The following is a 27,527-nucleotide window of genomic DNA, read 5'->3' as shown; positions in this document are numbered from 1 at the left end:
CTCTCTGCACTACATCTATCTATTCTAGCGATCGCTTCCTAACTAACTTGTAATGTTCATAGAACTTACAGTAAAAATATATCATAGATATATGGGACCGAAATTACCGACCCTGCACCGTGGCCGGGCGTCCGTAATACCCGGATCGCCCGGAAACCGACGGACACAGCAGAGCGGTAAGCAATATACGAGTAATACAAAACGATTAGGTGCTACTCACACACGGGACACCATTAGTCGAACGGTAGGATTAGCTTTGAAGCGAACACTCCGATCGAAACTCGCGTTGGTTCGAGAACCTGGAAGTTTGCTGAATGACGCCTAAGCTATCGCATTGTTCGCATTGGATTGGTGAGACGCGAGAGACCTATTGGGTGACTCTAGATCTTTTTGGGGTGGAAGAACCTGTTACGTCTTTGGTGCGCGATGATAGAGGTAGATCTTTCAGTACCTGATTGAGTTAAGGAGAAGCGAGCTGTTGCGATTGCTACCACCGGGATACACCGGTGTGTCTACACAATCGCTCATTACGTCACCTTAGGTTCCAGGAGTTGACGATCTTACATCCATCCGAGCAGCACAGAGACATGTCCTTGCGACCTGATCCAGGTCACACCCATCAGGTCGGGTGTTTTACAGTGTTGCATTCAATTTTGGTAATCACATCATTTTTAAAGAATATTATCCTTAACAGCGCTACCTGCCCGGTGCGTCATCCATTCCGTGCCCTCCTCCCGAGCCTTGGCTGTCGTTTGGGTTAATACTACCGGAAACGTGCCGGGCTCGTGAACGGGCTCGTGGATCCACGCACTCTCGTGGCGTGTACCGTTTTGTGTGCGATAATACAAAAGAGTGATTACACTGTGCAGCGTGAGGCTAGGTACTAGGTCATCTAATTGGTGAGAGACCGACCATCGCCATGTTTAGGTCTAACTTATCGGCACTAACATACGGACAAGTGGAGTTGGCAACAAGATAAGTAGACAGTGGTGTTGATCATTTGTTTTTGTTTTCAAACACACACACACACCCGCACCCGTGGCACCCTAGAGGCCACGGTGATGTGGTGATGGTAAAGGATGGAATCCTGTACACTGAGTGGCACGTAACGCGAGCGCACGCACTGTGTAAATAAGTTAAAAGTAATAAATAAAACTTAACAACTAGTGGTTGGGTGTGTCTATCGAAGCTGTCTATAGCGCGTAGGGACTGCAGAACTGGTACACAAGTCGCTGTGAGCGTTCCGTCTTCTGCATGATGCCCTTCTTGTAGTACTGGCGTATGGAGCGAGACAGTTTGTCATAGTTCATGGCGGGCCGATTCTTGCGCCTTCCCCAGAGCCGGGCGACGCGTACCGAGTCCTCGATCTTGAACACCCCCTTCGACCGATCGATCCAACGGATCGCGTTCTGATGCTGCTCCGGGCAGGCGAGCAGCTCCTTCAGGAACTGCCACAGGTGAATGTGCGAGCCACCGTGGCGAACCTTGGCCGGAGCGGGGCTTGTCTGACCGGCGGCTGCCTGGCTTGTCGATGGTCCTCCACCCGCTGACGACGAGCTTCCGGAACGCTCCGGGGGCATATCTTCGTCCTCATCTGGAAGTGAAAGAGAAGCTGATTAGAATCTGTTTGAGTGATGTCAAATGGTTTAAAATAATAAAACCTTTGAAGTAAATCATCAACTAGAGATTTGCAACCTGTTTTTAGGCTGAAGGAATTCGAACTCCAGAGTTAGAAGATTTTAAAAATTTTCTGCGCCAACTATTCAGACCATGAATTTGAAAATAAAAAGTTGATCAAACACAACACCAAACCAAAGTAAAAATCCTCCCAAATGTCAAGCAGGCTCTGACATACCTCGGCGCTTGTGTCACTATCGAATCAAAGTGACCATGGCGGATTGAAACCTAGCGGAATGGTATAGGATGGATGAAAATGATATAAAAAACCCCCACCTGAGTTACACACAATTAACATAATCGTATGCAAAACGAAAGGCCCGCATACGTGGACATTCAAAAACAAAAAGACAAACAGGGTGGACCGGATGGATGTGTTGTGCTGAAAGATGTTTAAATCCATCGATGATGAGGGGGAGAGAAACCGGGAGGTGCTTTAACGACGGGCAAAAGATGGTTATAAGCAAGAGATACGACAAAAAAGTAACAACAATAACCAGAAACTCGTTGAACGAAGGCAAAAAGCAACGCATACCCGCCATTTCCCCAATCCTTACCATATTCAGCGACTATATAAGTAAATGATCGTCGCAAAGATGGGGATCCCAAAATCAGGCTCGTGTAGGGGCAAAGCTTTCGCCCGTTGGGGACGGAAGAAAAAAAAAAGGAGCAAACAAATGAAGTGATACAAGCAGAAAAAGTACCGCAAGAAGACGCAAGGCAGAAAAAGTCGAGACGAAGATAAAGCGGGACGCATTTGGGAGAGAGTGTGCAGCAAACGAGCCATGACCGGTTTCGCGATCGCGATCGTAACGATCGGAGAGCAGAGAAAGCAATCGGAAACAACAAAAAAGAAAATAAAAACACGCACCCCTGATACGGGAAGCCTTGAAGGGATGGCAGACAAGGGTGGCTTTCGGAGAAGGTCGAATGATCCCGCCGTTTCTACCCGCTCCAAAAGGTGCGCGGGCTGAACGTGGCTTTCGCCTCGTCGGCTTTGGCTCACTCTTTCTTGTGGGCTCTTGCACTTTTTCTTAATCTTAAAGGTAAAACCTCAAGGACGTTCGGGATGATTATGTCGACGGATCGGGGCGTGTTTTGCGGGTGAAAAACCGTCGTCGTATTGGTGCGGCACCCTCCTTCTTATGTTCCTCTCCTTTCTCCAACCGAAATGGGCAAATGGAAAACCCCCAAGACATGTTGGAAACTTGGGCGACCCGAGGACCGACTTTGGGGAATTCGGTGAGGGGATGAAAAATTAACAAAAACTACACCGTCGACCGCAACAGCTCAGTGAAAAACGATCTCGAAAATAAAGGGTTTGCAACAACACTGGCAGTCAGGGCTGGCTTTTTTTTTAATTTGCAAACCACATCACCTTCTTGTTCATGTGGGGACGTTGGTCTTTCACTCGCCAAAGGAGAAAGACGTTCGTGCTCGCAGACTTGGCAAAGATGGAGAATTGGTTATTTTCTTAGCGAAGCGAAGGCGTCGATCGTGGAGAGACACGATGGGGTTCCAGAGATTTGCCGAACGGAATAACAAACTCAAAATCGTTGGTGTTTTGGGGAAGATATTTGTGCAGGCAGCGAGAGAGAGAAAGAGAGAAAGAAAACAATCTAAGTGTGATGTGATAGTGGGAGGACAGAGATGCCAGTTCCAAAACCCACCAAGAGTTACGTGCAAGAAATACAGGGTGAAAGATTGCGTGTTGGGGATGGTGAATTTGCCGAACGTCTTTTTGCCGATGAAAAAAGGGGGAAGAAAAAACACAAACTTTCTGGCAGCAAAGTCATAAAGAAAGAAAACAAATATACAAACCAACAAAAAAATGGCACTGATGATGCCCCGAGCCCGGAGTGGAAGGAGAGAAATTGTTTGTAGGTAATTTGTTGAACGATCCGTTCAAAATGGGAATCGACTACGCGCCATATTCGTGCGTGATTGTTTGATTTTCAATTACTTTTACTTTGGCCAGTTCTTTCTGCCTATGTCAACCGTGTTTGAGTTATTTGTTGTTTGGAAAGTGACGGAGTTGAACTCGCGTCGCCAAAAAACATTTGATCAAAAATAAAAACCATAAAAATATGCATAGTGTGATGAAAAAAAACTGCTATGACTTTGTACAACGAAAAGAAGATCGAAATATTTCGGGAAACTCCAAAACAAACAAATCTGAAGGACGATAAGCATAAACATGATTAAAATCTGCACAAAAGGTTAGTTTAAAAACCACTTCTATTTCCCATTTGCGATCAAATATTGTCTTGATCGCATGATCAAAACAAATAAAAATCCCACCGACCTGCGGAAGAAAGATGGCGGGCAAAAGAGCTCCAACCGCGACTGACCAACGTACAACGTCGTAAAACAAATACCGCCCGAAAGCGCAGATATGTGTATACCAGTGTGTATACGTTAAGTGCACCTCAGCTAATCGTTATTCCGAAGGTCGTTCCAAGGAAACGCCGCACGGCGATGTTGTGGCCACGGCGTGGTTTTCTTTCTTCACTATCCTCTCCTCCGTTGCCGCCCGATCCGGCGATGGCAGCCCTTTTTTTCGCGTTGGCGCGTTGGAAAGGAACCAACTCCAGCTCCACCTCAAATCAATTTCACCAGAGAAAGTCCACACCGTGACCGGGCCTCGTGCCTATGACGTCTGATCGAGCGTCGGGAAGGGATGGGGACGGTACGGGCTGACACGCGATATGTATATCAATGCCGTGCAAGTATTTGTTTGGCCCGTTCGAACGCTAAGCGAAGGCACTTTTTTGCCCTTAGATCACTTAAGCAATTGGTTAATGTTTTACTGTAATCTGTTGGATTAGAGTCGTAAATATTGGTTTTAATCTTTTCATTATCTTTTAGTTCAACCATCCATTTTGATCTTGTTCCAATATAGAAAGATCGATTGTTACTGTTCTTTTGTTTAACGTCTATAAACAAGCTTTAGGGTTTCATTGGTTGGTACTAAAAAATACTCGTACCCTTAAATACTTCTGTTAATTCTTCTCTCTTCTTCTTGCCGTCAAATTCTGCCTATGGCATGCAAAGTATTAAAGTATTCTATAACAATGTAAAAGAGTACAATCTTGTTGCTTACCATCGCTAGCATCTCCGGTCATCGAGTCACTGTCGAAGTTGTCGAGCATCGTCGGGCTGGCGCTGTGTGTCGACGTTGGTCCGCTGTTCGACGCACCGAGATTGCTTCCTGGGCCCGAGGGAATCATCCGATTGGCATCGGACATGCCCGAGAAACCTGGTGTCGTAACCACCGGGGCTGCATTCAGGGAACCGCATGGTATCGGCGTGGACATGGGCAGACCACCGGTAGCCAGTGTCGTCTCGGTGACCATGCTGTCCACGGTGGTATTATCACCTACCATCAAGCGATGGATCTGCTTCCAGAGCTCCAGGTATCCGTGCAGTTTGTCACCACCCTGTGTATGAACAATGAAGCAGAGCAGAGATTTTTGGGTTAGGCAAAGATACTACTGGGAGTTGAATTGTACAACGTCGCGAAATAGGTCTAATAGTTCTCAGTCCGAGCTGTTTTTGGAGGTTCCCAGTGTGTCAATGTGTTGTTTGGAGAATTGTTGTTACTCCAATGAATTCATCTCAATGGAATGCCGTGGAACCCTACCAAACCCTCCATCGAGCTTTAAGAGCGAGCTGGGTTCCTCATCTCATTTGCGATGGGCGGTTGGCTGATGTCTCGCCGGGGTGTTACGACTCCGACGCCAAACGTCGGGCGCGTTACAAATACATAAAATCGCGGGTGAAAGTGAAAATCTCCAAACCCCTTCCTCAGAGCGCTCGGGGTACGAGTCTCGGTCCCCTCGCGCCTCACACAATGGCAACCGCGCACGGCGGATCTGCGTGTTCGCTCGACTGGCAACTTATACCAAGCCAAGCCAAACCAGTTCCAAGTGGAGGAATGGAAGATGATAAAAAGGCGAAGAAAATAACAACACCACCACCGGATCGCGAACCGGCCGCGCCAAACTGCGTCGTTTTACCACCAGGTGTGCGGCGGTGTCTCTGGGATGAGTTTGTGTGCGTGCTGGGGGGCTTTAGCGGCGCCGAGGCTGACGTCATCCGGGTCTCGCTCGCGATCGGTTCGGTAACTGCTGCTTTGTGCGAATTTGTGTCGCCATTTGCCGTTTTTGGTAGTTTTGCTTACCTGCGGGATACGTCGAACAAACTCTTCCAGCGGAAGCGAAGCCAACTGGGCTCCGTTTTCTGGGAACAGCGCGGCCAGATTGTCCAGGCGGGGCAGGAAATATTTGCCCATGGCCAGCTCGAGCCACTGGTGAACCTTCGGTGTGGACCACTGCTTGGGATCTGGGGAAGTGATAGTACGTTTGTGAGGTTAGTACATCCATCGCGTCCATCCAACGCCTGCTAAGTGATACTTACCGGAAGAGATCCCTAGCTCGGTGCAGGTCGCCTGGACACCGTTCTTCATCTCCTGCAGCGCAAACTCAAACACCGGCCCGATGTCGGCATGTGTTGTGAGTCCTCCGATCAGCGAATCCAGCTCTAACGGTTTCAGATTGTGCCGACGCTGGAAGCTCGTGTCCTGCAGGTGCTCCCGCAGTATCTGGAAGCCTTGCGGTTTCGCCGTGGCGGACTGGTCCGGTGCCGTTGGCAGAGGGTAGCCGCTGTTCTCCACCTTGATCACGGCCGGTGAGGGCACCTGCGAGTGGTGGTACGGCGATGAGTCACCACCGAGCAGCGAGTCCAGATCGATGCTCGTCTCCGATCCGGAATCGTACTCGAGCTTGATGCTTGGTGGCTGGTCCAGGCCGTACGGCGACAGCAGATGACGATCGTGGCCTCCACCGGCGGCCTGGGAGCTCAGCGGTTGATGGTGCGGGTTGTCCAGTAGCCCGTAGGACGAGGCGGTCGATTCGGGCGACGCCGGGTTGCTGCTGGCGATGCTTCCGCAGCTGCTGTAGCCACTGCTGATGCTCCAACTGTCCGACCAGCCCGCCGACGGTTGCTCCTGTTTCATCTGCTGCATCGGCCCGGCCGGCACGTCGTGGAAGATTGTCGCCGGGATGTACTCCGGGCTCTGGGCTGGACCGCCGAACGCTTGCTGTTGGCTCTGCTGCAGCTGCGACTGGGGACTGAGCGGGACTTCACCGTCGTTCGGCAGTAGCGACAGGTCGAACAGCTCCGCGTACGGTGCATAGACGTCCGAGATGTAGTTACCGGCCGGCACGGTTTGTGGTGTCTGTTTGTACACGAAAAGACGATTCGAAAGGGCTTTAGTACGTGCACACTAAGTTCTCCTGATGATGCTCTGCTTGTGGATCAATCGCTAAGCTCCCTCATAAATGCAAACAATTTCTCGCATATCCACCGACTTTTAACTCACTGAAAACTAGATCACACCGTCACACCAGAGGAGGGCAGTGTGTATCGAGTCTTCCGCAACATATCACAGACTGGCGCGTTCTTCTAACGCTAGAACAAAATGTAGCGACGTCGCTAACTCAGGAGATTCTAGTTCCTACAGTCATCCCCGCTACCAACACCGACATGATCACCATGTGTTCTATCTGTCTCCCTTTCTCTCTCTCTCTTTCTGCCTCGTTTTTGCACATTTGCCATCCTTGTTCTGGTCATCGCACGAACGCTTTTTTGATCTATGAAACCCTACCGTCTCCGATCGCCCCTCTTACCTCTTGCTTGGCACTGGAAGATGGAGCTTTATTTAATCGTTGACGTCGGTGAGAACGTCAGCGCACGGAAAAAGGGGGGAGGCAAAAAAAAAAAACCGAAAAGGTGCTATTGCCAATAAAATATGGGAATACTAGCCCCCCAAGTGGTCCATTCTACTACGCCATCAATCCGTGTAGGCTCCATTTCCGCGGCACTCCGCGTCACGTTTTCGTTCGTTCCCCCCACCCCCGGGAGCCCATTGTCTATTTGGCCGATGCATAGTTGGTGTGTAGTATTCTCATAGTTTGCTCTAGTGCCGGTTAGCGGGCGGAAACTGGCCGAGGTGCTTTGAGGAGCGACAATCCTGGTAGATTCCATCGAGTAAGAGGCTAGCTCACTTGATCTGGTGTCTATTTGATTCCCTTTGTATAAGCTGGTTTCGCGGAGCGTCACTGGACTTTAATTTTACTTGCGTATGCGAGACGAACCCTGCGTCATAAATCTTTATGATCTCATAACGAGTATTCGCAAAGAGGCTCACAGCAACTATTCACTTTATCACACTTTGTATGAAACATCCATTCAAGATCATTTCGATAAAAACCACGTCTCGATCTGATTCTACGGTGGACAGCATTTGTTTTATCTACTTCACCCGCACCTGTTGCACCAACTCCCTCAAAAGCTGCTCAACAACACGTGCCAGTTGCTCCATCCTACTGACACCTTCGTGCACTGACTTTTGTCTGTATGCTTCCATTCACTTAACCGGGTCATACGCGACCGAATGGCACCGGCAGCACTTTTCAAATAACTACCAACGGCCACACGGCCATTTCCTTTTATATCCAGTGGACGTCTCCCTCAACTTATCGGAACAATGTTGCTCAATTAGATGCTACTCTTCGGCTGGTACCTCTTATCGCGCTGCCCAAAAACGACCCTGATTGCATCGTGTTGGGCTTAGGTTTTTGGGGTTGTTAGATTTTAATACTTTTTTTGGGTAATTGGGAACCGCTAACCCCCTCTCCCTTACCCTTACCCCTGTCATCTGATAACGGTGGACGGTGAAGATATCGCGGGTATATTCCTGGAACTGCCCACTTTTTGGGAAAAAGGGACATGCACTCCTCTTGGAGGACCCGTGATTGTATCGATGTCGACAGCGTCGCTATCGAAAGAGTCCGATTGGTTGCAACGGCAATTGGCAGCGGCGGGGAGCAAAACAAAAAATCTAATTACCCAAAAAAGGGAAAAAAGATGGAGTAGTAGGTCTATGTCGGTGAGCATCGGCACAAGTACCCGCCGGGACGACGACTTGGGCAGCAAATAGCCAATCAGAAATGGTTCAATTGCGAACCGGTGCAGGTGCAGGTGGTGATGAAAAACTGGTTCTGATTCCTTGTGGTGTTTTGGCTGCCACGAGAACGTAATCGGCTAAATTTAGCTCGGGCTTGGAAAGCAATAATCGCACATTCATCATCATCATCCCACCGAAATCTCGACCCGATTGTGGCCATCCGTCATGGCGATGTGTTGTGATCGATCCTACGCCATACGTAAGCTACGTAAACTGTCGAAAAATGGTGCATGGCGATTTTGGAAAAGTAGTTTCCACAACCCCCTTGTGCCCAGCTGTCGGCACAGCTTCTGACGTCAGCTGCGACGATCGACGATCGCGGGTGTATGACGTTGGAAAAGTGCGATCATCATCGCTAGCCGGCGATTAGCGGGAAATCGGTTGTTTGCGATGCCAGTAGTCGTAGCTTCACGTGCGTCTTGTTGCTTTTGCAGGTGGAAAATGTTTCCATTGTTTCCCCCACGCATCGATGGGAACCTGTTGTTTTATCGTAACCGCATAAGTGGTGATGTTTTACGAGGCATTTGTACCATTTCTAGGAATCGCCATAGGTAGAGATACATCCCCAGGGTGCGAATTTGATGCGAACCTAGCGATAATCGGTTTCGGTCGAATTCTATTTTGTTTCACTATGTTCTGTGACCGTTAATCTACGCCAATAAGGTCTTGGACGCATCGAGAAGTGCCCAGTCTGAATGATTCTCATAAATAAGCCTCCTTAGATCATACTCGATGTGGTTCTTAATATTCCTGCACGGGTTGCTCAGTTCCCTGACGTGATACGATGCTTGTCAAACGGTGTGTTAATAAAGTGAAAATTTATTCATACACAAACGAACCTTCTCGGCCACTCTCCAGCGTTGGCTGGTCTACCCTGCATGCCACGGTCGATAGCTCGATTGTTCTATGCTGGCGCACCCTGAAACTGGCGACGGATTGCTTATGCAAAAGAGCCCGCCGTCGGGTGCGCCATGGCAAACCGTGACCAACTGCACCGGCGACGGTATGCGACACCATAAATATTTATGTCAGCGCACCCGGGCGCGAAACGAAACCGATGGCCGATATATTGCCAGCCGTGTGGCTTCAGGTGCATTTTAACACATTGCTCTAGCACACCTTAGGCTTCAGCGATGCAGGAGAGACGTCAAGGGGCAAGGAAAAGGAAATGGAAAATAAAGCTAGTCTGCCCGTGGCTGGCCGGCCGAAGAGCCTACGACGCCATCTGCAATAACCCAAACACGCGAGAGGTAAAACTTTCTGCGAACCGTCGCTCCGCTGCTGCACACGCAACGCACGCTGAAATCTAATGAAGCAGCCGTTTCGGAAAGTTTTGCACACTTTCGATCGGTGATCGACGGTTCGGACCCACTGGCAGGCCCGCCGGAATGGCTAAATAGGGAGTTTTAGGCTGTGCATAAACGGCACACCTCGTTCGCTGATGGAAGAAGCCGGAGCGAGTCGTACCAAGGCATGCCACCGGCGATGGCCTCTTCAGGAGAGAACGAGCATGCGCTCGATCGATAAGGGAAAACGGTAGAAAGTGTCGTCCAAGCTAGAACCGATCCTGCGAAGAATGTGGTACCGATCTTTGCCGAGATTGGAGCGTTTTTCCCTATTTGCAGGACCTGTCCGACCGGGGGCATGTTTTTCTCCAGATCCCAAGGTCTTCCCGCGCATCTTCCAACTTTCCCCATCGGCGATCGGCTCTGGAGGCTGGATCTGGAGCAATTAAAACAAACCCGAGTCCCCGTTTCCCATTTGTGGCCGAGGCCTCCAGGGCGTGGGCTATGGTTTGAAGGACAGGTTTGTTTACTGCGGAAGTAACTCTCGTCTTCAGTCGAACCATATTAAGCCAAGCACACGGGAAGAGACGGTGTTGCTGGTGAATGGGTATGCTGGGCATGAATGGGGAAAAACATGGGAAAAACTGTCCCAACCGGTGAAATATGGACCTAAGATGGTGGATTGGTTGTCCGGTAAGGTGTGCCGGAGAAGAAAAGCAAAAGTTTCACTTCTAGGTTAGCAGGGAAGAAGTTGACTATCGACATGACAATGTAAGATCACAAACACATTTACTCTAGGATAACATCAAATGTTACAGTACACCAAACTACTCCGTTAACTCTTATGTTGATATAATTTTCTTGTGTATGATGACTCTTGTGTAATGTTATTCCCCACAATTTTCCATATAATACTAATCCATCCACCTGGAAAACCCATAAACTCTTTTATTTTTAAAAACTACTTCGCGTTTCTAACAACAATATACAACTCAGAATACAACTCCGAATGATGTCGAAGGTGTGCTAAAGTTTGCCAACGCAACGCAACATCTCGGTGGTTCTAGTCTAGTACCGAAAGACTCGTCTCTCCAAAAAAACAAACGCCCAGCCCAAAAGGACCAAATCCGATCCGCAGCGACCTTTTGATCGAGTTCGCATTAGTATGCAGGAATCTGGTAACATTATGCAAAGTTAACTACCGACACCCGAAGCGGGTGTAGTGTAAAATTTCTACCCAATCCCTCGGGTGGCCGATCCCTCAATCCCCTCCCACCCCCCTTCTCCACCGAACTGGAATCGGATCGAATCGAGAAACGTTTCGGAGCCTACCCTCGAAGCTTCGCCTGGCCGGGCATGAAATCGACCAGTAACAAAGCAACAAAATACGCGCTTAAAACGATTCGCGTCATCTAAATGCCGAATAAACAGCGGACGGGCTGGTCCGGAGGGACCGGTTCTGCGCCTTTCGAAGTCGCTGCTAGTGCTGCGAATGTCGAATCGCGGAAGCAAAATTCGATCCAGCCCGCCGCGATCTGCCATTTAGCCGGACCGGTTTTTCGAGCGGCGAGCTCGCGATCCTTCACTGGTTCTGTTCTGGCGTGAGTACGCTTTGCTTTGGCTCGAGCCATCGTCAGCTCGGGCTATAGAACATAGCGTTGACCGGTTTAAGCCGGTTTCGAGCTTTGATCGTGTGGGTTCTCGGAAGGTTTGTAGAGTACAATGTATGGTGGAGCAGGGAGAGACACCGTGGAGTGGGGGTGACGCTACGACGCAATACTGTGTTTGCAAACGTACAGCTTCCCGATTTGGCCACTACTGGAACGAATGGAGCGACACTTTCGAATTTAGAACAAGTCACGCTCGGTGTTCAGCTGTCATCCTTTTGCCTGGCCGACGTGGGCTCCAATTAATTGTCCCGGACTTGTAACTCACTCTGGAACGGGGCACTTCCTGGTAGGCCCTTCGCACCTTTGACAGCCTTGGCTGGGACTACGGACTACCGGGTATTGGGTTTAAAAACTGGATTATAAGTTGCATAACGACTGCGCCAAAGGCTTTCCCCGACGTCGGTGCAGCACCACGAAGAGCGTCTTGGGCAACTGAACATGTTGGCTGCATTTTTGGGTCAACGTGGCCGCGCAGAGGCACGGCTGAGCCCCTAGCTGTGTTCATCCGTTCGCTCAAGCAGGTGAAAGTGAAAGGCTGAACGGTTGAAAAGCTAGCTCTAGTGACGTCAAACATTTGAAAGCGCGTAGTGCAGTGATTCAGGTAGGCCGCGATCCACAGGTTGCACAAGACGATCGCGTGACTCACAAGCCGAACGTCAATGGATCTAACCTTCGGGGTTGTTGGGGCTTGCATGCGAGACTCGATGAGCTCACAGGCGGTGTGCGAAGTGCGAAGTCGCGAGGGCCAAATTCATCGGAAATCCCCAGCATGGTAGGCTGCACGTCAGCGAAAGTCCACAACCGTGCAGAATGCTCTCGGATTTCGTTATGTAAGGCGCAGGTGATGGGGAGAAGTGAGCACTCTATGCCTCGCGTGGATGCGGTTTTGCTCCATGGCCATCCATACCTGCAGAGGTTTGGCCTGGCCAATTCTTGCTCAATCTCTTTTACTGGACACCTGGGGAAAACCCGACTCGCTAGCGCCTCGTAGCAGCACATGAATTCCGTCTTCATAACACCTTTACAAATCATGCCAGGCAAGCATAGCGCGACGGTTCTTCGAGGCCACAAAGCATAGGAGCGAGTTGATTCGTTCCGCAGCTCGAGTCGCAACAAGTTCGTACAAGTGACGAACTTGTGTTCCGTAACCAGTTGTCCGCAATCGTGAGCGCTTGCCGGGAGCTAATGTATTCCAGTTCGTGGAAGGCTGCAACAAGATACGGAGCAAGGACATCCAGGAAGGAATGTTGCCACTCCGAAAGGAGTATAGATAATACTGATCCACAGAACGATCAATCCACCATCGAGCTCATATAATCTTCCACCATAACTCAAAAGTCTCCTTAGGCATTCTGGTTTACCTCGACGTTCTATTCTGACACTATCGCCATCTGGCAATCTGGGGTGAACGGAGATTGGGTTCTGGGTGATTGGCAAAGAGTTCAGCTTCAATAGCGGGGACCCTAAAACGGGAGCTACCGCTATAGTTCTATGTCGCACATGTCAAGGTTAACCACAGGACCGTGTTCTCACTGTTTCACCACTTCGTGGAGCTCCCAGACCACACGGACAGACAAAAGGGAACACTTCTCGTATTCGTTCGTGTGTCGTATTGTGCTTCACGTTCGGTAGACTTGACTTTTTACGATCGAACCATCAAACCTCCAACTCCACGCTAAGCTGTCGGTCTGTAAAATATGAATGTCTCATAAAATTGCGCGAGCCTCCCTTCTGGAGGCAGGCGAGCGTGCTACGGAATATGTCTGGGACAAATGTTAAGCCACAACAGCTCCATTTAACCATGGGACGGTAGGGCTTTTGTGGGTGAGCCTTATGGTCCGGGTTTATGGCACCGGTGTGGAGTGTCACGACGGAAAATCAGAACATTTCCTGACGCCGTATTGTGAATAGTTTATCGATCAAACGCGATTTTATCGCCAATCAAAACGAGTGACGTCTGTCCAACGCTCCATTTGCGTTCGTTTTAACATCCGAGAACTAATTAATCGAATGCTTTACTCTCACTTTTTTGCATGGGAACCTTAGAGCTATCTTGTGTGGTAGTAGGAAGCGTTCATACGCATTTTTTCAAAAATAAATATTATCTAACAGGAGAAGTTTACCACTATCTGCTTATCGTGGATGAAAAGTCGTTTTTATACGATCCAGACATTGGCCTTAGGCACATATATTTACATCAAAACTGTCAATTCATGTATGTAAATTCTGGTTGTTTTTCAATGTTTGTTATTGATATCAGGTATTATGTTGATTTTCACTTAGAAATGCTTTTAATGAAAAATCTGTTATTTGATAAGAAAAACTAATATACAGTATTTTTCGTCCACAATGAAAAATAAAAAATTAATGTTAATCAAACCAATTGACCGGATCACACCGAAATCAACAACGATCCTCAAGTGTCCTTCTGTGGTGACCAGCGACGGTGGGTGGTTGGGTGCGGATAAAATAATTCGCTCGATAAAATGCTCCATCCGGCGAAAAGTGAAAGTTCGCACTTGGTGCTGCATCCAACATCCAGACAAAGGGAGGCTTGGTTGCGCAAAAGGTGTCGCAAGCTTTATAGCACCAGTTTCGCTAAGTGGTGAAGTCGAAAGGCCGCTTTCCTCGCATCTTCGTCGAATGGAAACACCATCGGTGGTTAATTTACCACATCGGCAGAACAAAGTCTCCATCTACAGTGCGGTACCGAAGGTCACCTTTGCGAGGGAAGATCGCCTCGATCGCACCAGCCAAAAAATGGCACACACTGTACTGTAGGGCCAGTTTCTTGATGGGCTTTTATTCCTCCAATAGCTAGCATAGTCACCCAACACGCGCAGCAGTTGTTGTCGATCCGATCGTGAGTGTAGTATTTTTTTTACTTCTACTGATTTTCTCTTCCTTTTTTACCAGCGTTAGTTTTCTAACGCCGTGTATGATGTCATCGACGCGCCATGTTGGATCAGGTCCAGTCGGTATGTGTTTGTTTAATGGCTTACCAGGTGCGATCGAGTGCTTGTGTGTGTGTGTATACCTGCAGACAGCTTGTGCGGTTTGTGTCAGGTTGATGGAGCTCACTGGTATGTGGACACACGAGCCCCAACAAACTAACGCCGTCCGCTTGGATTTCAAATTACTCGCAAGATGGTGATAATGGGGCTGCTATTTTCATTTTGTTTCTTCACTTTTGCAGCATCATCTGCGAATCGACAACGTCGACAATCGTGAAATAGATTGTGGTGATTCTTGCATTTTTGCAAGATATGTCAAACAACACAACATTAACATTTTCCCGTAATGGAAACGTTAATCACTTTGGTGTAACATTCCGTCGGAGTGTGATTTCCTTTCGGACGAGATTCCTTCCAGCAGTGGGAGTAGATTTCCAGGCGGTACCCTCGGTGCTTTCCATCGTGGCTCCCCTAACGTTAAATCGCTGACTAAGCATCGACAGCCAATGTTTCTATTTCCATAAAGTCGGATTGTTTTTTGCATATCACGCTAGTTAGCAAAGTCCAGTCTGGGTGAGTGCCCAGGGTGGAGAAACCACCTTTTTCCATAATGACGTCCGTTCGGAAACCGGTTCGTCTGAGTGGAGGGTTGAGGTTTCTACTTCATCATCCCCCAACAAATCCTGTGGATGTTCGGACGAGGTGACGGATTTCGTGAGCTGTTATTTAAGAGTGGTTTTTGTGCTAAATTTCCTTGAAGGTTGCAGCGAAGATCAAAATCAATCGATTCGGTTGAATCACAGTTTATCCTTGATGGCGATATTTAAGAGTGAGTCACACAAAAAGCATCAACATTGTCGTACAATCCGTATCGGTTAGTATTATAAAATGTTCGTTTTGCAAAATTAAATAAAATCGATTTATATTGCAATCAGCATAATACGATGGAGCAGCATGGTGGTTTATAAAATTTGTTATACTGCAGGTATTGTTTTAGTACAACAATTATGTTTGATTCGATGCAATAACTTTAGAACAATATTTTTTTAAAAATTTTGTTTTAAAATATATTGAACCAACGGTTTTAGAAAAATATGCAATAACCAGGCTTCCCAAAGGATACATTTTAGTAATTATCATAGCCTAGTACTACATAAATCGGCTGCTATAATAGTGTACAGGGCTGATGAGTATTGTTGCTGTAACCTGCTTTTTGGATGACACGGTAGTCAACACAGTCTGCATTGCTTGATAAAGTTGACAAGGTAAACACAATGAGTGTGAAAATAAAATGTCCACTCAAAAGGTAATAATTTAAAAGTATTTTCATCCGCCAACTCGTGCCTTCCGTGGCTACCAAGAACTGCTTTACAAAAGGTCATTCTTTTGATCGCTTCAGGAAAAAATCAATCGAATGACAACGCTAATTGAAGTATAAATCCGACCGACAATAAACAAATTAGCACCAACCATAAACAATCAGAATGACGGCAAAGCATCGTTCTGTAAGAAGAAGAAGAGAGGGAGAGAGAGATGATAGAATATCCGACACCACCGACGATATGGGTGGACCTCATAAGGTTTGCTACCTCCGCTTTACAAACTCACAGCGGCCATACTTGCTAATCCCACAAAGCGAATGGCAGATCAACATGGCGTCACCCTTCGGCTTGACGTTTGTCCGCACGGCAAACGGAGCTTGAAGCAAACCGCCGGGTACGCGTAACGACACCAGGTATTTGTGCGCAAAATTACCTATTCCATATTTGTACAACGGTCCGACGTCGACAAACTGGGCTGCCGACGGGCGTTTGTTGAGCTAGCGAGCGATCCTTTCGACCGTTCCGCCCACAGGCCTGGTTGGTTGGAATAAATGCGTTTTAATTGCTCCGCACACGAATGTTCTTCTCTAAGGGGTGGAGGACGGTAGATGGAGTTGGAAGTTGGAGGTTTTCGACCTTTTTTATGGATTCGCATGAAGTGCAAGATGGATTGCAAAGGTAAACAGTGGAGCGAGATGTGTACTAAACCGGTAAAGGTAAAGGTTAAAAGTGCGTCATTTTTGTACTCATTTCCCAAAACGCGATGGAGGAGGATTCATTCGCTGCTCGTATAACAGTTCCAGATAAAGGGCAATGATTTTCAAAAAAAAAAAAATGAATGTGGATCATTCTGTGTTTGGATTGGAGAAGTAAACAGCAGAGCAAAGGAGCTGTACTAAACGCAGGTTGGAAATAAACATGCGTCACTTCGATACAAATTTCTCAACCTCATGAGCTACTCGGACGCCGTCTCGCCAAAAGACGCGGATGAACGCCTCGTCTGGATCACTTTTGGATGCTGCCGCGAGGGCGAGTGAACCGAATTACATCACGCTCGCGGGGCGCAATCGCACGATTGATCGAGAAGAAAGTGGTCGAATCGAATCCGACTCGATGGCATGGCACAGTGCGCGACGGGCGGGAACCGCCGACTTACCTTTTCCTTCGGGTACAGCATCATCTCGTAGGCCATTGTTGTACGGTTTTTGTTTACGTTTGCGCAGTGGTAGTGGTAATGCGCGGAGCGTGTTTTTGAGGCGCTTATCAAATCCCTCACCAAACCTTCAATGATGTTGATAAGAAACACTCGGTACACAACGTATGCACGGTTGGCGGTAGGTTTTTTGTTTTTACTTCACACGGCTAAGGTCCACCCCCCCTGAGACACGGGTGGTGTGCGGTGGGAAATTGGCGGTCGTTGTTATTTCACCTTTCACTCGGTGTGCTTTAATCGTAAGTTATCTCCGCCGTAGGTATTGCGGAGGTGGTGTGACTCTGTTCAGGGTAAACGCGTAACTGTTAGTTCACCTAACACTGCAGCTTCCAATTTTGGATGGGAATCTTTAATGTTGAGCGTCTATTCGAATGTTTGATTTGATTTTTCTTCTTTTTCTTCGTTGATTCTGCGAACTGTTTGTTGTGATTGTTTCGTATGTTTTCTTTTATCGTTTTGTTGAATTTCGCTTTGCTTTATGTTGGTTTAACACGATCACGGTCTCGGTGCCGTTAAGAAATAAACTCCCCTGATCACATAAGGTGCAGCACGACCTTTCTATCGACCGAGTGAACCGTCTGCGATAAGGACACGCTGTGCCGCTATCAGTGCAAGTGGCAATTTTGCCAGACCCAAGTGGCACACTCCGCGGGTTGGCAGTTTCGTGAAGTTGCACTCTTCTTCAGAAGCGAACTCCACAGCACCACACGGCACTCGTAAAGTGGACGGCGTGGCCCGTCTAGATCGTGTGTACCCCGAACGGTGATAAACTTCGACCTTCCCTAGGTCGCTTTATCGCTATGAACCGTCTCTGTCACCTCGAAAAAGGCGGCGCTGCCAGTTGTGTTCCTCTTCACCGGTTTGACCGTTGCTGAGGCTGACGGTGGTAGTACTGACGTGAAGGGGTGGAATTACAACACTTGCAATGGGTTGACGCACGTTGCGTACTGTTCATGGCGTACCAAATCGTCGGCGTTTTACACTGATTTAAACCAACAAGTTATTTCAATACTGGTAGATACTTTTGGCACTATCTCGTATATATTCGAACCCCGCCACGCTAACTGTCGATTAACACTCGTAGCACACTGTAACTCCTGTTTCTCTTGTTTTCGCTCCAACGTTCAGCCACACGCCTCCTTTGCTAAACTGCTCCACTCGACGTTCAAATCGGAAATAAACGATCGGTTTGCGAAGCAGGCTGCGCTAAGCCGATCGTGCGGCGCAAAAATCCCCTCTCGCGTGTTTTTCTTTTGTTTTTCCAACAGCTCTCGCAAACCGTCCCTATCTCGCGGTTCGCGTGAATCGCTCCGTCGCGCTCTTACTTTCGCCCCCCCGAAAGCCCACGCGGCGGACACCATTTGGAGCGCGGATTTCGGATCGCTCTCGCGCGAGGAGAGATTACCTGCAATACGCGTCCCCCCGATCGCCTGTGATTGTATGTGTGTGTGTGTGTGTATGCGTGGGCTTCTTAAGTCGCTCCAGCTTATTGCGTGGCCGCGAGATGCGGACAACACCACTCGGCACCCCCGCCCCCTCCCTTCTATTTTGGAGCTTCGCGGTTTTGGGACAGCTTTGCGCAAAACTTGCTTGCGCATTTTATTTAACGTGTTTTTTATACAGATGGCTGTAGCTGTTGTTTCAACTTGTTTTTGTTTTACGCTCCCTGTAGCTTTGTTTTTCTTGTTTAGTAGATTGTCTCTTCATTTTCCTCTTTGCTCATGCACATATCATTTTTTTCAGCCATGCATATGTATCGCTTGCAATGGTTTGTTTAAATAAACCATGAAAGATTGTTTGCTTTAAAATCATTGGCTCATTTAAATTTGTCAATCAATATGAAATCAATATGAAACCGTAGGTTTCGTCAAATAGATTTGATTGCAATAATTCAGATATAACTTATTTTAAGGGTTTAGGATAGCCATGCTTGTATGCCGGATCTAACATCACAAATGGTGACGTGGGTTACGATACCAGCCAAGATCTTATGCACAGGTAAACAATGGTAAAGAATAAGCGTAAGTAAATTTATTTTGTAGAAATTAATCTTTAAAACCAGTATTTCACTATTTACATACAGTAAAAAGTAAAACTTGTTAGTTTTATTTTCTTCGGTGAATGATTGAAATGATAAAAAAGATGTGTATTTAGAAGAACTATCGAGAGGTCGTACATAGACGATACCCAAAATCAATACTGTTTTATACTTTTTTAAATAAAAGAAGATAAAACATTTTACAAATATCCCAGAAACAACAGAACCAAGGCCGTCGCAATATCAGCATTAGGTAAGTAGGTCTAACCAGGTAAACCAGTCTATGTTTAGCTTTTTTGTTGGTCTGATATTAACTCATAAATGTATTCATTAAAATTTGTATTCACCCATCCTATTTTTTTGTTTTCCATATATTTGTCCGGTTATAATGTTTCTCTTGTTATCAACAATTTTACTGCGAAGTCTTATTCCAAAGTTTTAACTTCAAAAAACAATCAAAACAATCCCCTTATTCACATAACCTATCTCCTGATAGCAGCATCATTGTTTGCACCCAGACTAATAAGACATTTTTTCCAAAAATATCGTGCCAACACAGTCGAATTGATAAGCCGTTGTGGACCCAACGAGACTTCAGAACAAGAATTTATTAACGCGCGAAACAAACGAAAGATTGTTGGCAGGCTTCTGGATTAACTCCTTCCCTAGCCGGCCGCAAACATTTCGGATCCGAGCGCTTGGCAACCGGTTGACGATTTTCGTACGTGGCTTATGTGTGCCTACCGATGAAAGAAACCTCTCTATGTTTTAAGGCTCGCCCTCCCCCGTTTCTACCTGAACCCTGCCGTTTGCAAGTTTGCGAGTTTCTTCAACATATTACGATTGTTGGCACCGGCAGCAACGGGACGATAGGCCCTCGCCTCGAAGCCATTAGTCCCGAGACCTTTGACAAATGAAACCTATCCTCGAATCCGACGATCGACCGATCTGTTCGCGGGGATTGTTTATGCTTTGGCGAGGGGATTGGGCAAACATGAGATGATAGGAATTCACTGGAAGGCGCGGGACAGAGACACAAATGCCCCGCCACAGACCGAGATGGATTGAAAGCATGATCTTCTCTTTCGCGCGCTCTCTCGAATCTTGCAAAGTTTTTGATTGTCTGCGCGAATCATTCGTGGACGTGGACGTGTTGGGGGTTCGCGAGTACGTGACCAAGTGTCTTGAAGCAGATAATTTTGTTTTATTTTTTTTACAACTCAACTCCACGTGTCATTTTTGATAAGAAATTAAAGTATATTTTTGTGTATTCTATTAAGGGGCTCATGTCTTCAGCGTTATCTGTCAGCTGTATTTTATGTATAAATATATTTTATAGCTTTGATAACAGCAACATGCCAAAATGAGCTATACTTATTTGATCCTACTCGTTATGAAACCATCCAAACATAATTGATCAACGTTTCTAATCAAATCATAGAAGCAACATGTAAGCCTTTATATTTTGAACTTTTTTCATTCCTAATTTTCCAAAGTATTTGCAGTAAACGTTTTGAATATTTTATGCTTAACGCACACATAAGTTGTCACTGAAGTGTTGCTCTCAAATTCATACAGTTAAAGATTGATCGTTATCTTGTAGGTGATCCATAGTGTTTAATCAGCTGCATTCCTGTGTTGATTCAAAATTGAATCGTAGGTTGATTAAAAATGTACATAGTTTTTATAAACGTCACACACTGTATGTGTATGTCAAAAAAAGGGTGTTGTGCAATCCCCATTTTTCTGGAAATCCAAATATTGTAATCCTGCTAGTAAATTTACGGACGTAGGCCGTGTCAAATATAGAATAAAATCCTATATACAGCTCACACCTATGCTAATTGGATTTAAATTATTCTTAGCCACTAACGGATTGACGTATTAGATCATCAAACTTCGTTCGCAAATAGTTAGTAGTAGCACTACTCATTTGCAACAACCACTAATGGCGGCTCGTCACGCCACCGGGCGCTCTCATTTGCATGGGGTCGAGTGTCTACTTATCTCGTGTGTTGTTTTCTCCTTCGGGCTAGAGAGTGATCTTACCTATTGTCACGATAGGCCGTTGTTTTCATTTTTCTTCTGCCCGTTCCTTGCCACAGTGTAGCCTGTTCCGGTTGACGTTATAGCCGGCTGATGTGTATCGGACATTCCTAGAACAACGCCTTGGCGAGGACTTTGTTGGGAAATTCCTCTAGCGTACATCCTGCACAAACGTTCACTGGCCACTTGTGTTTTAAGGGTCCATTGATGTGAAATACATACGAGTAATAAACATAGTTCATTAACGGTGAAACTATAAAAAAAAAGAATATTTATTTCCTATCACTCCACAGACCAACTGGTGCTAATTTCCGCTACAGCCAACCATAATGGAGGTTCCTATAAAAAAATGGTAATACTAAGTAGATAATGATGCAAGTAGCTTTATCTCAACAGATGGCAAGTCAAGCTTAATGGGACATAGTGACACTGTGTCAGGTGCTTCAATGTAGAGCGAGTTGTAGAAAAGATCTCTTATATGATAACATATTAAAGTCCCGCACCCTTGGCCTCGTCTTGAAGCACGCAAGAGTGAAAACAATTGCACCACACGATCGCTACCGGGCTGAGAGTTAAGCTCCAAACACTGATAAAAAGTGCTGCGCTTGTATGAGACCCTGCTGAAATCGACAGACATAGGTCATTTCCTGCCGAAGGCGCAAATCTATCTGTCCGCACAATAGATGCGATTCGATCGATTGGCTGCGTACGTGCGCATTTCTCTCCGAATGGCAGATGACGTTCGACTTCTCTTTGGCGCACATAATTTCACCCCACAGTTTATCGGTGGTGGCCCCCGGGGGATGGATCGTTGACAGGTATTGTAAATGCCCCCAATTAGCAGTTTCCTGTGATAAACTCACCGGTATCAAGGTGACGTCCAAAAATAACATTCAATTCTATCGGTCTGTTCCATGAATGAACGTCTGGAAGACAAAGTGGGAGGGGGGAATGTGCTTTCCGGGGAAGTACCTCGAAGTCAGGTCTGTTTAGCCTGCACTTCTATAGGAATTACACCTACTCATGCGAAAAAGCGCAAAATTTGAGCTTGAGGTATCAAATAATATGCCATACCTTTTACGTACATCCTGTCGTTAGTAGAAGGGGGAGTAGGGAAAGGGGAGACGGGAGGGGGAGATGGAGGGTTACTTATTTCCTGTGAGGAGATTGCCACTTTGATCGACCCCTTTATCGTGTGATCTCGCCCCGGACAGGAAGAGGATACGCGATACGTGCGTCCTTGCCGTTGGGCAGCGTACCAGTACATTAGCACCCGAACCAGCGCCGTACCTATTGATCCTTGGGTTGTCTAGCAATTCGCGCAAAGTGCGTCTACTTATCAATGAATTTTTTTATAACAGATGTTACACCCTAACCCAGACGTACCGGACCCGTGCTTGTAGGCCAGACTCGATTAGATAAGGAATGGTTTTTGATGAATGAATGCACGCAGAAGCGCAGCTACGTGGTCGAGGGATGAAAGGCGCGCGGATCACCGGTATCGTCACGTCACCGAAAACAGGGTGCGAAACGGTGGTTGCTGCAGCTAAAGATAGTATCAAGAAGGCCAGAGAGACCAGGAATTGGCGATACACTCCCATCGCCTATCGGGGTAGGTTCAGCTCGCGGACCGACCTCGTGGGGGTAATTCTTCGGTTTCCTGTTCGATCCAGTTATTTTCGATTATCGACGTGACGCAGGCAGCTAGGTTTTGATAAATGGTGTTGGAAGCAGGTAAGGCTTGTCCGGCTTGCTTTCTTCTGGTACACATGTTCGACACATCCTGGTACGGATCGAACAGCATTTCAATTGGCAGCGGATAGTAATAACACGCAAATAAACCACTGTTGCTAAGGGATTTTTTTTCTTGAACATCCGGAGTAGATACGCATACTGGATGCCAATTCTTGTACTCGAAACGGGTGGGTAGGCCATTTATGACTAAGATGTATTTTTGTTTGCACGTAACTAATGGGAGACTTTTTATTGCAAGTCATTTGATCAAATGTGAGTCGTCCATAAGTTTACCAGGAGACTTACGGAGACTAAGGAAAATGATGCTTATAAATAACATTGTGAGTTCTGAGAATCACATCCACCCCTGGCATTAAAAAGTTCGTATTCTTGATATTTTGTTTTTAAAAAAGTCAACACATCGATCATTTGTAGACAAAAACATATTGCACTGAAACGCAAACATGGAGAAGAATAGTTTTTTGTAGCATTACATAAAAATAAATAGCAGCATAATTCTAACCTCCAAAACCATTGCATAGGCTTGAGAAATTTTTTTAAAATGGAGTAGCAGCTTTCACAACCAAACTTAATTCTGGAGGTTATATGCTCTTATTTTGGTTAAAGGACCCTGCAGCGTAAATGAGTTCTCGAGAATCGATGACCCATAGTCGTCCTTTTCTAAAAATGCGCCTGAAGGTAAGCAGCGTGAAATATTAGGGCTGTTTGATCCTTTGTTTTTCCGTTAGAAGAACAAAATGATTTACGTAAATAAAGAAGGCTCAACTACACAGGATGGACACCATGATCCAATGGGTTCAGCCGAGGGAATGATTTTGGAGCGAGTGCAATGGGGAACAAGGAAGTTTGTATCAAATTCAAAGAATTAGAGGGGGTTGGATCCCACTCATACCGCACCCCTAAGTTGATTGCGAAGCCACCGTGCCCATATGGTGATTGCGTAGCCAAATATTACCGGTCCACACAACGGTTCAAATAATCGTCGGTTGAAATTTACGAACTAATATACTATCTATTGCATACATTTAGGTATATCGTTGCACAAAAGGTGTAGCCATGACCGAAAAAACGAAGGACGGGACCTCATTTACTTTTTTACCACTATTTTTCCAAATAACGATTTAGAAAATTGATACTGCTCTTGAAAATTGTATAATACCACTGTTAAAATGATAAAACATCGCTTCTCGTATGCGGCCCGCATTTTTGGGATCTGCTTTATCATCTGGTCCTTTCTGTTTGTTGCTTGATTAACGCATGTTTCATTGACAGAAATACAGGTATGTCTTGACGTCAGTTAATCCCATTACTCCATACCTTGCCTAGCATTTGTTTATAGAACTCCGGATTCCCATTCTCTGTAAAGATGGTGTTATTCAAACATTTGTTTAAACCCATCTTATTTCAAGATCTTACCTACAGGAAATAGAACAAAATTTCTAGTAAAACAATGTCAATAAAAAAACACTAGTAAGACAAAATGTTGTCCCAGTTTTATTCTGAATCACCTGCAAGTACTAACGACCTTAAAGGCATCATGAGAAAAGAGCTTTATTACCACGATCAGCGACAGCAGTTAGGAATTCTCTCGAAGGCATTGGTTCGAATCCCAACCGATACCGGACCGTACATTGTACGAGAGGGCTGACTATCAAAAGTCTAGTAAGCTGTTAACACTTTGTTGACGGGCGCTTGATACGCAGCCAGCCGCGGTAACGGACATGTCCGTCCTGCCGGCAAGCCAGCCCGGCCATGTCCCTGATGTCCGTCAACAAAGTGTTACGCCAACAAAGAAGGAAACCACGTTACCTTGTGTTTGTTTTTAATTCACACTACTACGCTGCACGTTTAAAATCACTGGAAATATTATGTAAATTCACTTGCAAACTTTCACCAACTGCACAAACACGTTCTACTCACAGTTAACACTTCGCGACTCAGCGCATGACTGGACCAATTTGGTTCAACAGCGCCTACTTATCACAGTCGCTTGCGGATTGGTACGGGTGATAAACACGGCGCGTGCTTTTATCAGAAAGTCTTTCTTCCTTCCTCTAGAAGTCCAGGGAGCATAGCAGTGGTGAAAGAAAATGAAACCTGATCGAACTGAAAACAATCGATCAATTCAAAATTCGCATTGTTTTCTTAGTGACGGCTTAATCGGAACGAGCCTACGTGACATTCCGTGAATGGGAGGTGTGTCTGCCGACGTCACAGGATTGGCCCTCGCTCGCTTATCGCTGATAACCGTGGCAAATATGTTTCTGGTGAGCTAATCGTTGGGCCTGTGCTGAAATAGGCCTATTTGCCATCCAAATTCCACCATAGGCGGATTTATACATCGTAATACGTGTTGCTATGAGTTTCTTTATCCACCTTCTTGTTGCTATTAGCGCAGTTCCCGGGACTTTTCCTGGAACGCGATTCTCCCAGTGCGCGCGCACGCATCTTGATGCAATTAATCATGCTTGAGAAAATATGTTCGTATTTATCGTCGCTTTGTAGAGGAGCGTAAAGGTTATGGAAGGATAGAACAAACAACAGAACAATCCACGCTCTATCTTACCGTAGAGCAGAGCGGTTGCCTCCGGTGTTTTCCGGAGTGTGGAAAACGACACAATGATCCCGGATGAAAAAAAGACAAAAAAAGGAGGAAAGCCGCAAAAAGGATTGAAAAACGCATATCGTTTCAAAATGGCATGATATCATCTTAATCTCCTCATAAAAATATCGTCCGCACCGAGGAATGAGCAATCTGTCAACATCAGTAACATTAACATTTGATTCGCTATTTGAACCTCATTAATCATCACCTCATGCGGTCGTGTGCGTATTTCTGCACCAAATGTAAAAAATATCCTCTCCTTCCGGCGGAGAATACATGTTCGCCAGTTCGGATTCCCACGATGCAACTGACGACGCGGTTCTGGAAGATAAGCAATCGAAGGCGCGTTATTTTATGACATTTCATGGCTTGAGTTACGCCTGGATTCGTGGCATATCGATAAATTAACCACTTTCGCCGACAATTCGCGCTCTGTCATGCTCTCTACTTTGTCGCGATGCTTTAAAGTGGAGTGCCGCTACGGGTCTATCGCGCCCTGACACTGTCACGATACCATCTTTCGCTTCCTTTCGGATGCATTCGACTGATTTGATGGCAATGTTCTGCCACAAATTGACCAGCGGTTCGTGTGGGGTACGATAACGAAAGCGCCAAGGTTTTCCTGCGCCTGCGCTAGGAGCAATTCAAGGAACTGCAAAACATACGTGTACACAATGAGAAAACATCGGTACGAGTTCTTGGAAGCTTGGCGATCACTCGTTCCGATAGGGGGATGGGCAGACGAGCTGTGGTAGATTTTATCGAGATACCTTTTATCACAACGCCAGGAAAGCCTGGTCTTATGCAACATTACCTATACTCGCTGGTGAGAAATGCTTTGAGTTGGTTTGGGAGGATAATTTTGGAATGTGGTGTTAGCATTGATGCTTGAATAAATTAGGAATCGTTTTAGGAACTAACCAATAAGACGAAGTGAGAAGAAGCGAAGACTGCACAGACTGTTTTCTGGTGAGCTGTGCAAAGAATTTTTCTTCTCAAAAACAATCAGCTTCAAATCAATATCATATACAAATAGTTAAAACGCTAAATATCATTTGGATTTTTTTATCATTATCTATCTTTTTACCCTTTTTTACCTTTTTTTCCTGATAAAATGCTGCATCACAAAAATGAAATAAACCAACTCATCATCTGGATACTTTCTAGTTGTTCGCAATTTTTCGTATCATTTTAATTACAATATAATAAACAGCCAGAAGAAATAGTAATTTTACATTGTTGTTCGCCAAATAAAACGGTATTCCTACAAATGCTGGCAGAAGCTTTCGAATTCAAATTCAAATAAAACCGGCAAAAGTGGTAACCAGCTTTCTACCATGCAAGTTTTTCACTCGTGTGATGGCGCTTGGTCCAGATGAAATATTTCAATGTGATAGAAGTACACTGGTTTGATATTGTACATTGAAATGGTAAAAATAGAGAATTTTAAAAAAAAGTATTAGAATAAGGGTATAATTCTTACTTTTTCTAGCACATAAACAGTGCGTTATTGTTAGAACTTGGTTATTACCTATCATTTGTATTTAGTTTGAGAACAATATAAAATTAATATCTTTAACAGAAAGATATATATATATCTATATTTTTATATTTGAACTACAAGTTGTAAGAACCACGTTTGTTAATAAATTTCAAAGTTTTTATCAAATTGCATGGTCAAAAGTAGAAGATATAGTCTTTCGGAATAGTGGAATAGATGAAAACTGAAAAATAGAGTTATTGAAATTTTTATACGAATTCAATGAATTCTGTTTTGAAACACCAGTAACAAACCAGTGCAGTTTGTTTAATCGATATCGAAACTTATTTAAAAAATAAATATCCCGAAAGTCCTCACCGGCTGACCCACTGTGCATGGCCTCAGCACAAACCGCTTCAGCGTGGGGATCGTTGTGCTGCAGTAACTTTTC

General features: G+C 45.9%; 2 protein-coding genes across 2 annotated transcripts in view; one reads left to right on the top strand and one right to left on the bottom strand.

Annotated features, from left to right (window-relative positions):
• Positions 1 to 1,193: 1,193 nt before the first annotated feature.
• Positions 1,194 to 17,131, bottom strand: LOC131266226 (DNA-binding protein D-ETS-4). Its single transcript, XM_058268642.1, has 5 exons — positions 17,096 to 17,131; positions 6,097 to 6,916; positions 5,861 to 6,021; positions 4,781 to 5,117; positions 1,194 to 1,594 (listed from the first exon to the last, which is right to left on the bottom strand). The coding sequence occupies exons 1-5, from the start codon at positions 17,129 to 17,131 to the stop codon at positions 1,194 to 1,196; spliced, it is 1,755 nt and encodes a 584-aa protein (XP_058124625.1).
• The window catches only part of LOC131260574 (large ribosomal subunit protein mL64), a 37,480-nt gene continuing 21,166 nt past the window's right edge, over positions 11,214 to 27,527 (top strand). The window contains exon 1 of the mRNA XM_058262335.1: positions 11,214 to 11,217. The gene's annotated coding sequence lies outside the window, so the exon portion shown is untranslated. The remainder of the gene's footprint in view (positions 11,218 to 27,527) is intronic.

Source organism: Anopheles coustani, chromosome 3, assembly GCF_943734705.1.
Source record: "Anopheles coustani chromosome 3, idAnoCousDA_361_x.2, whole genome shotgun sequence".
In the NCBI taxonomy this organism is placed as follows: domain Eukaryota; kingdom Metazoa; phylum Arthropoda; class Insecta; order Diptera; family Culicidae; genus Anopheles; species Anopheles coustani.
Note: the sequence above shows the minus strand (reverse complement) of the source record. Positions and strands in the feature narration are given on the sequence as shown.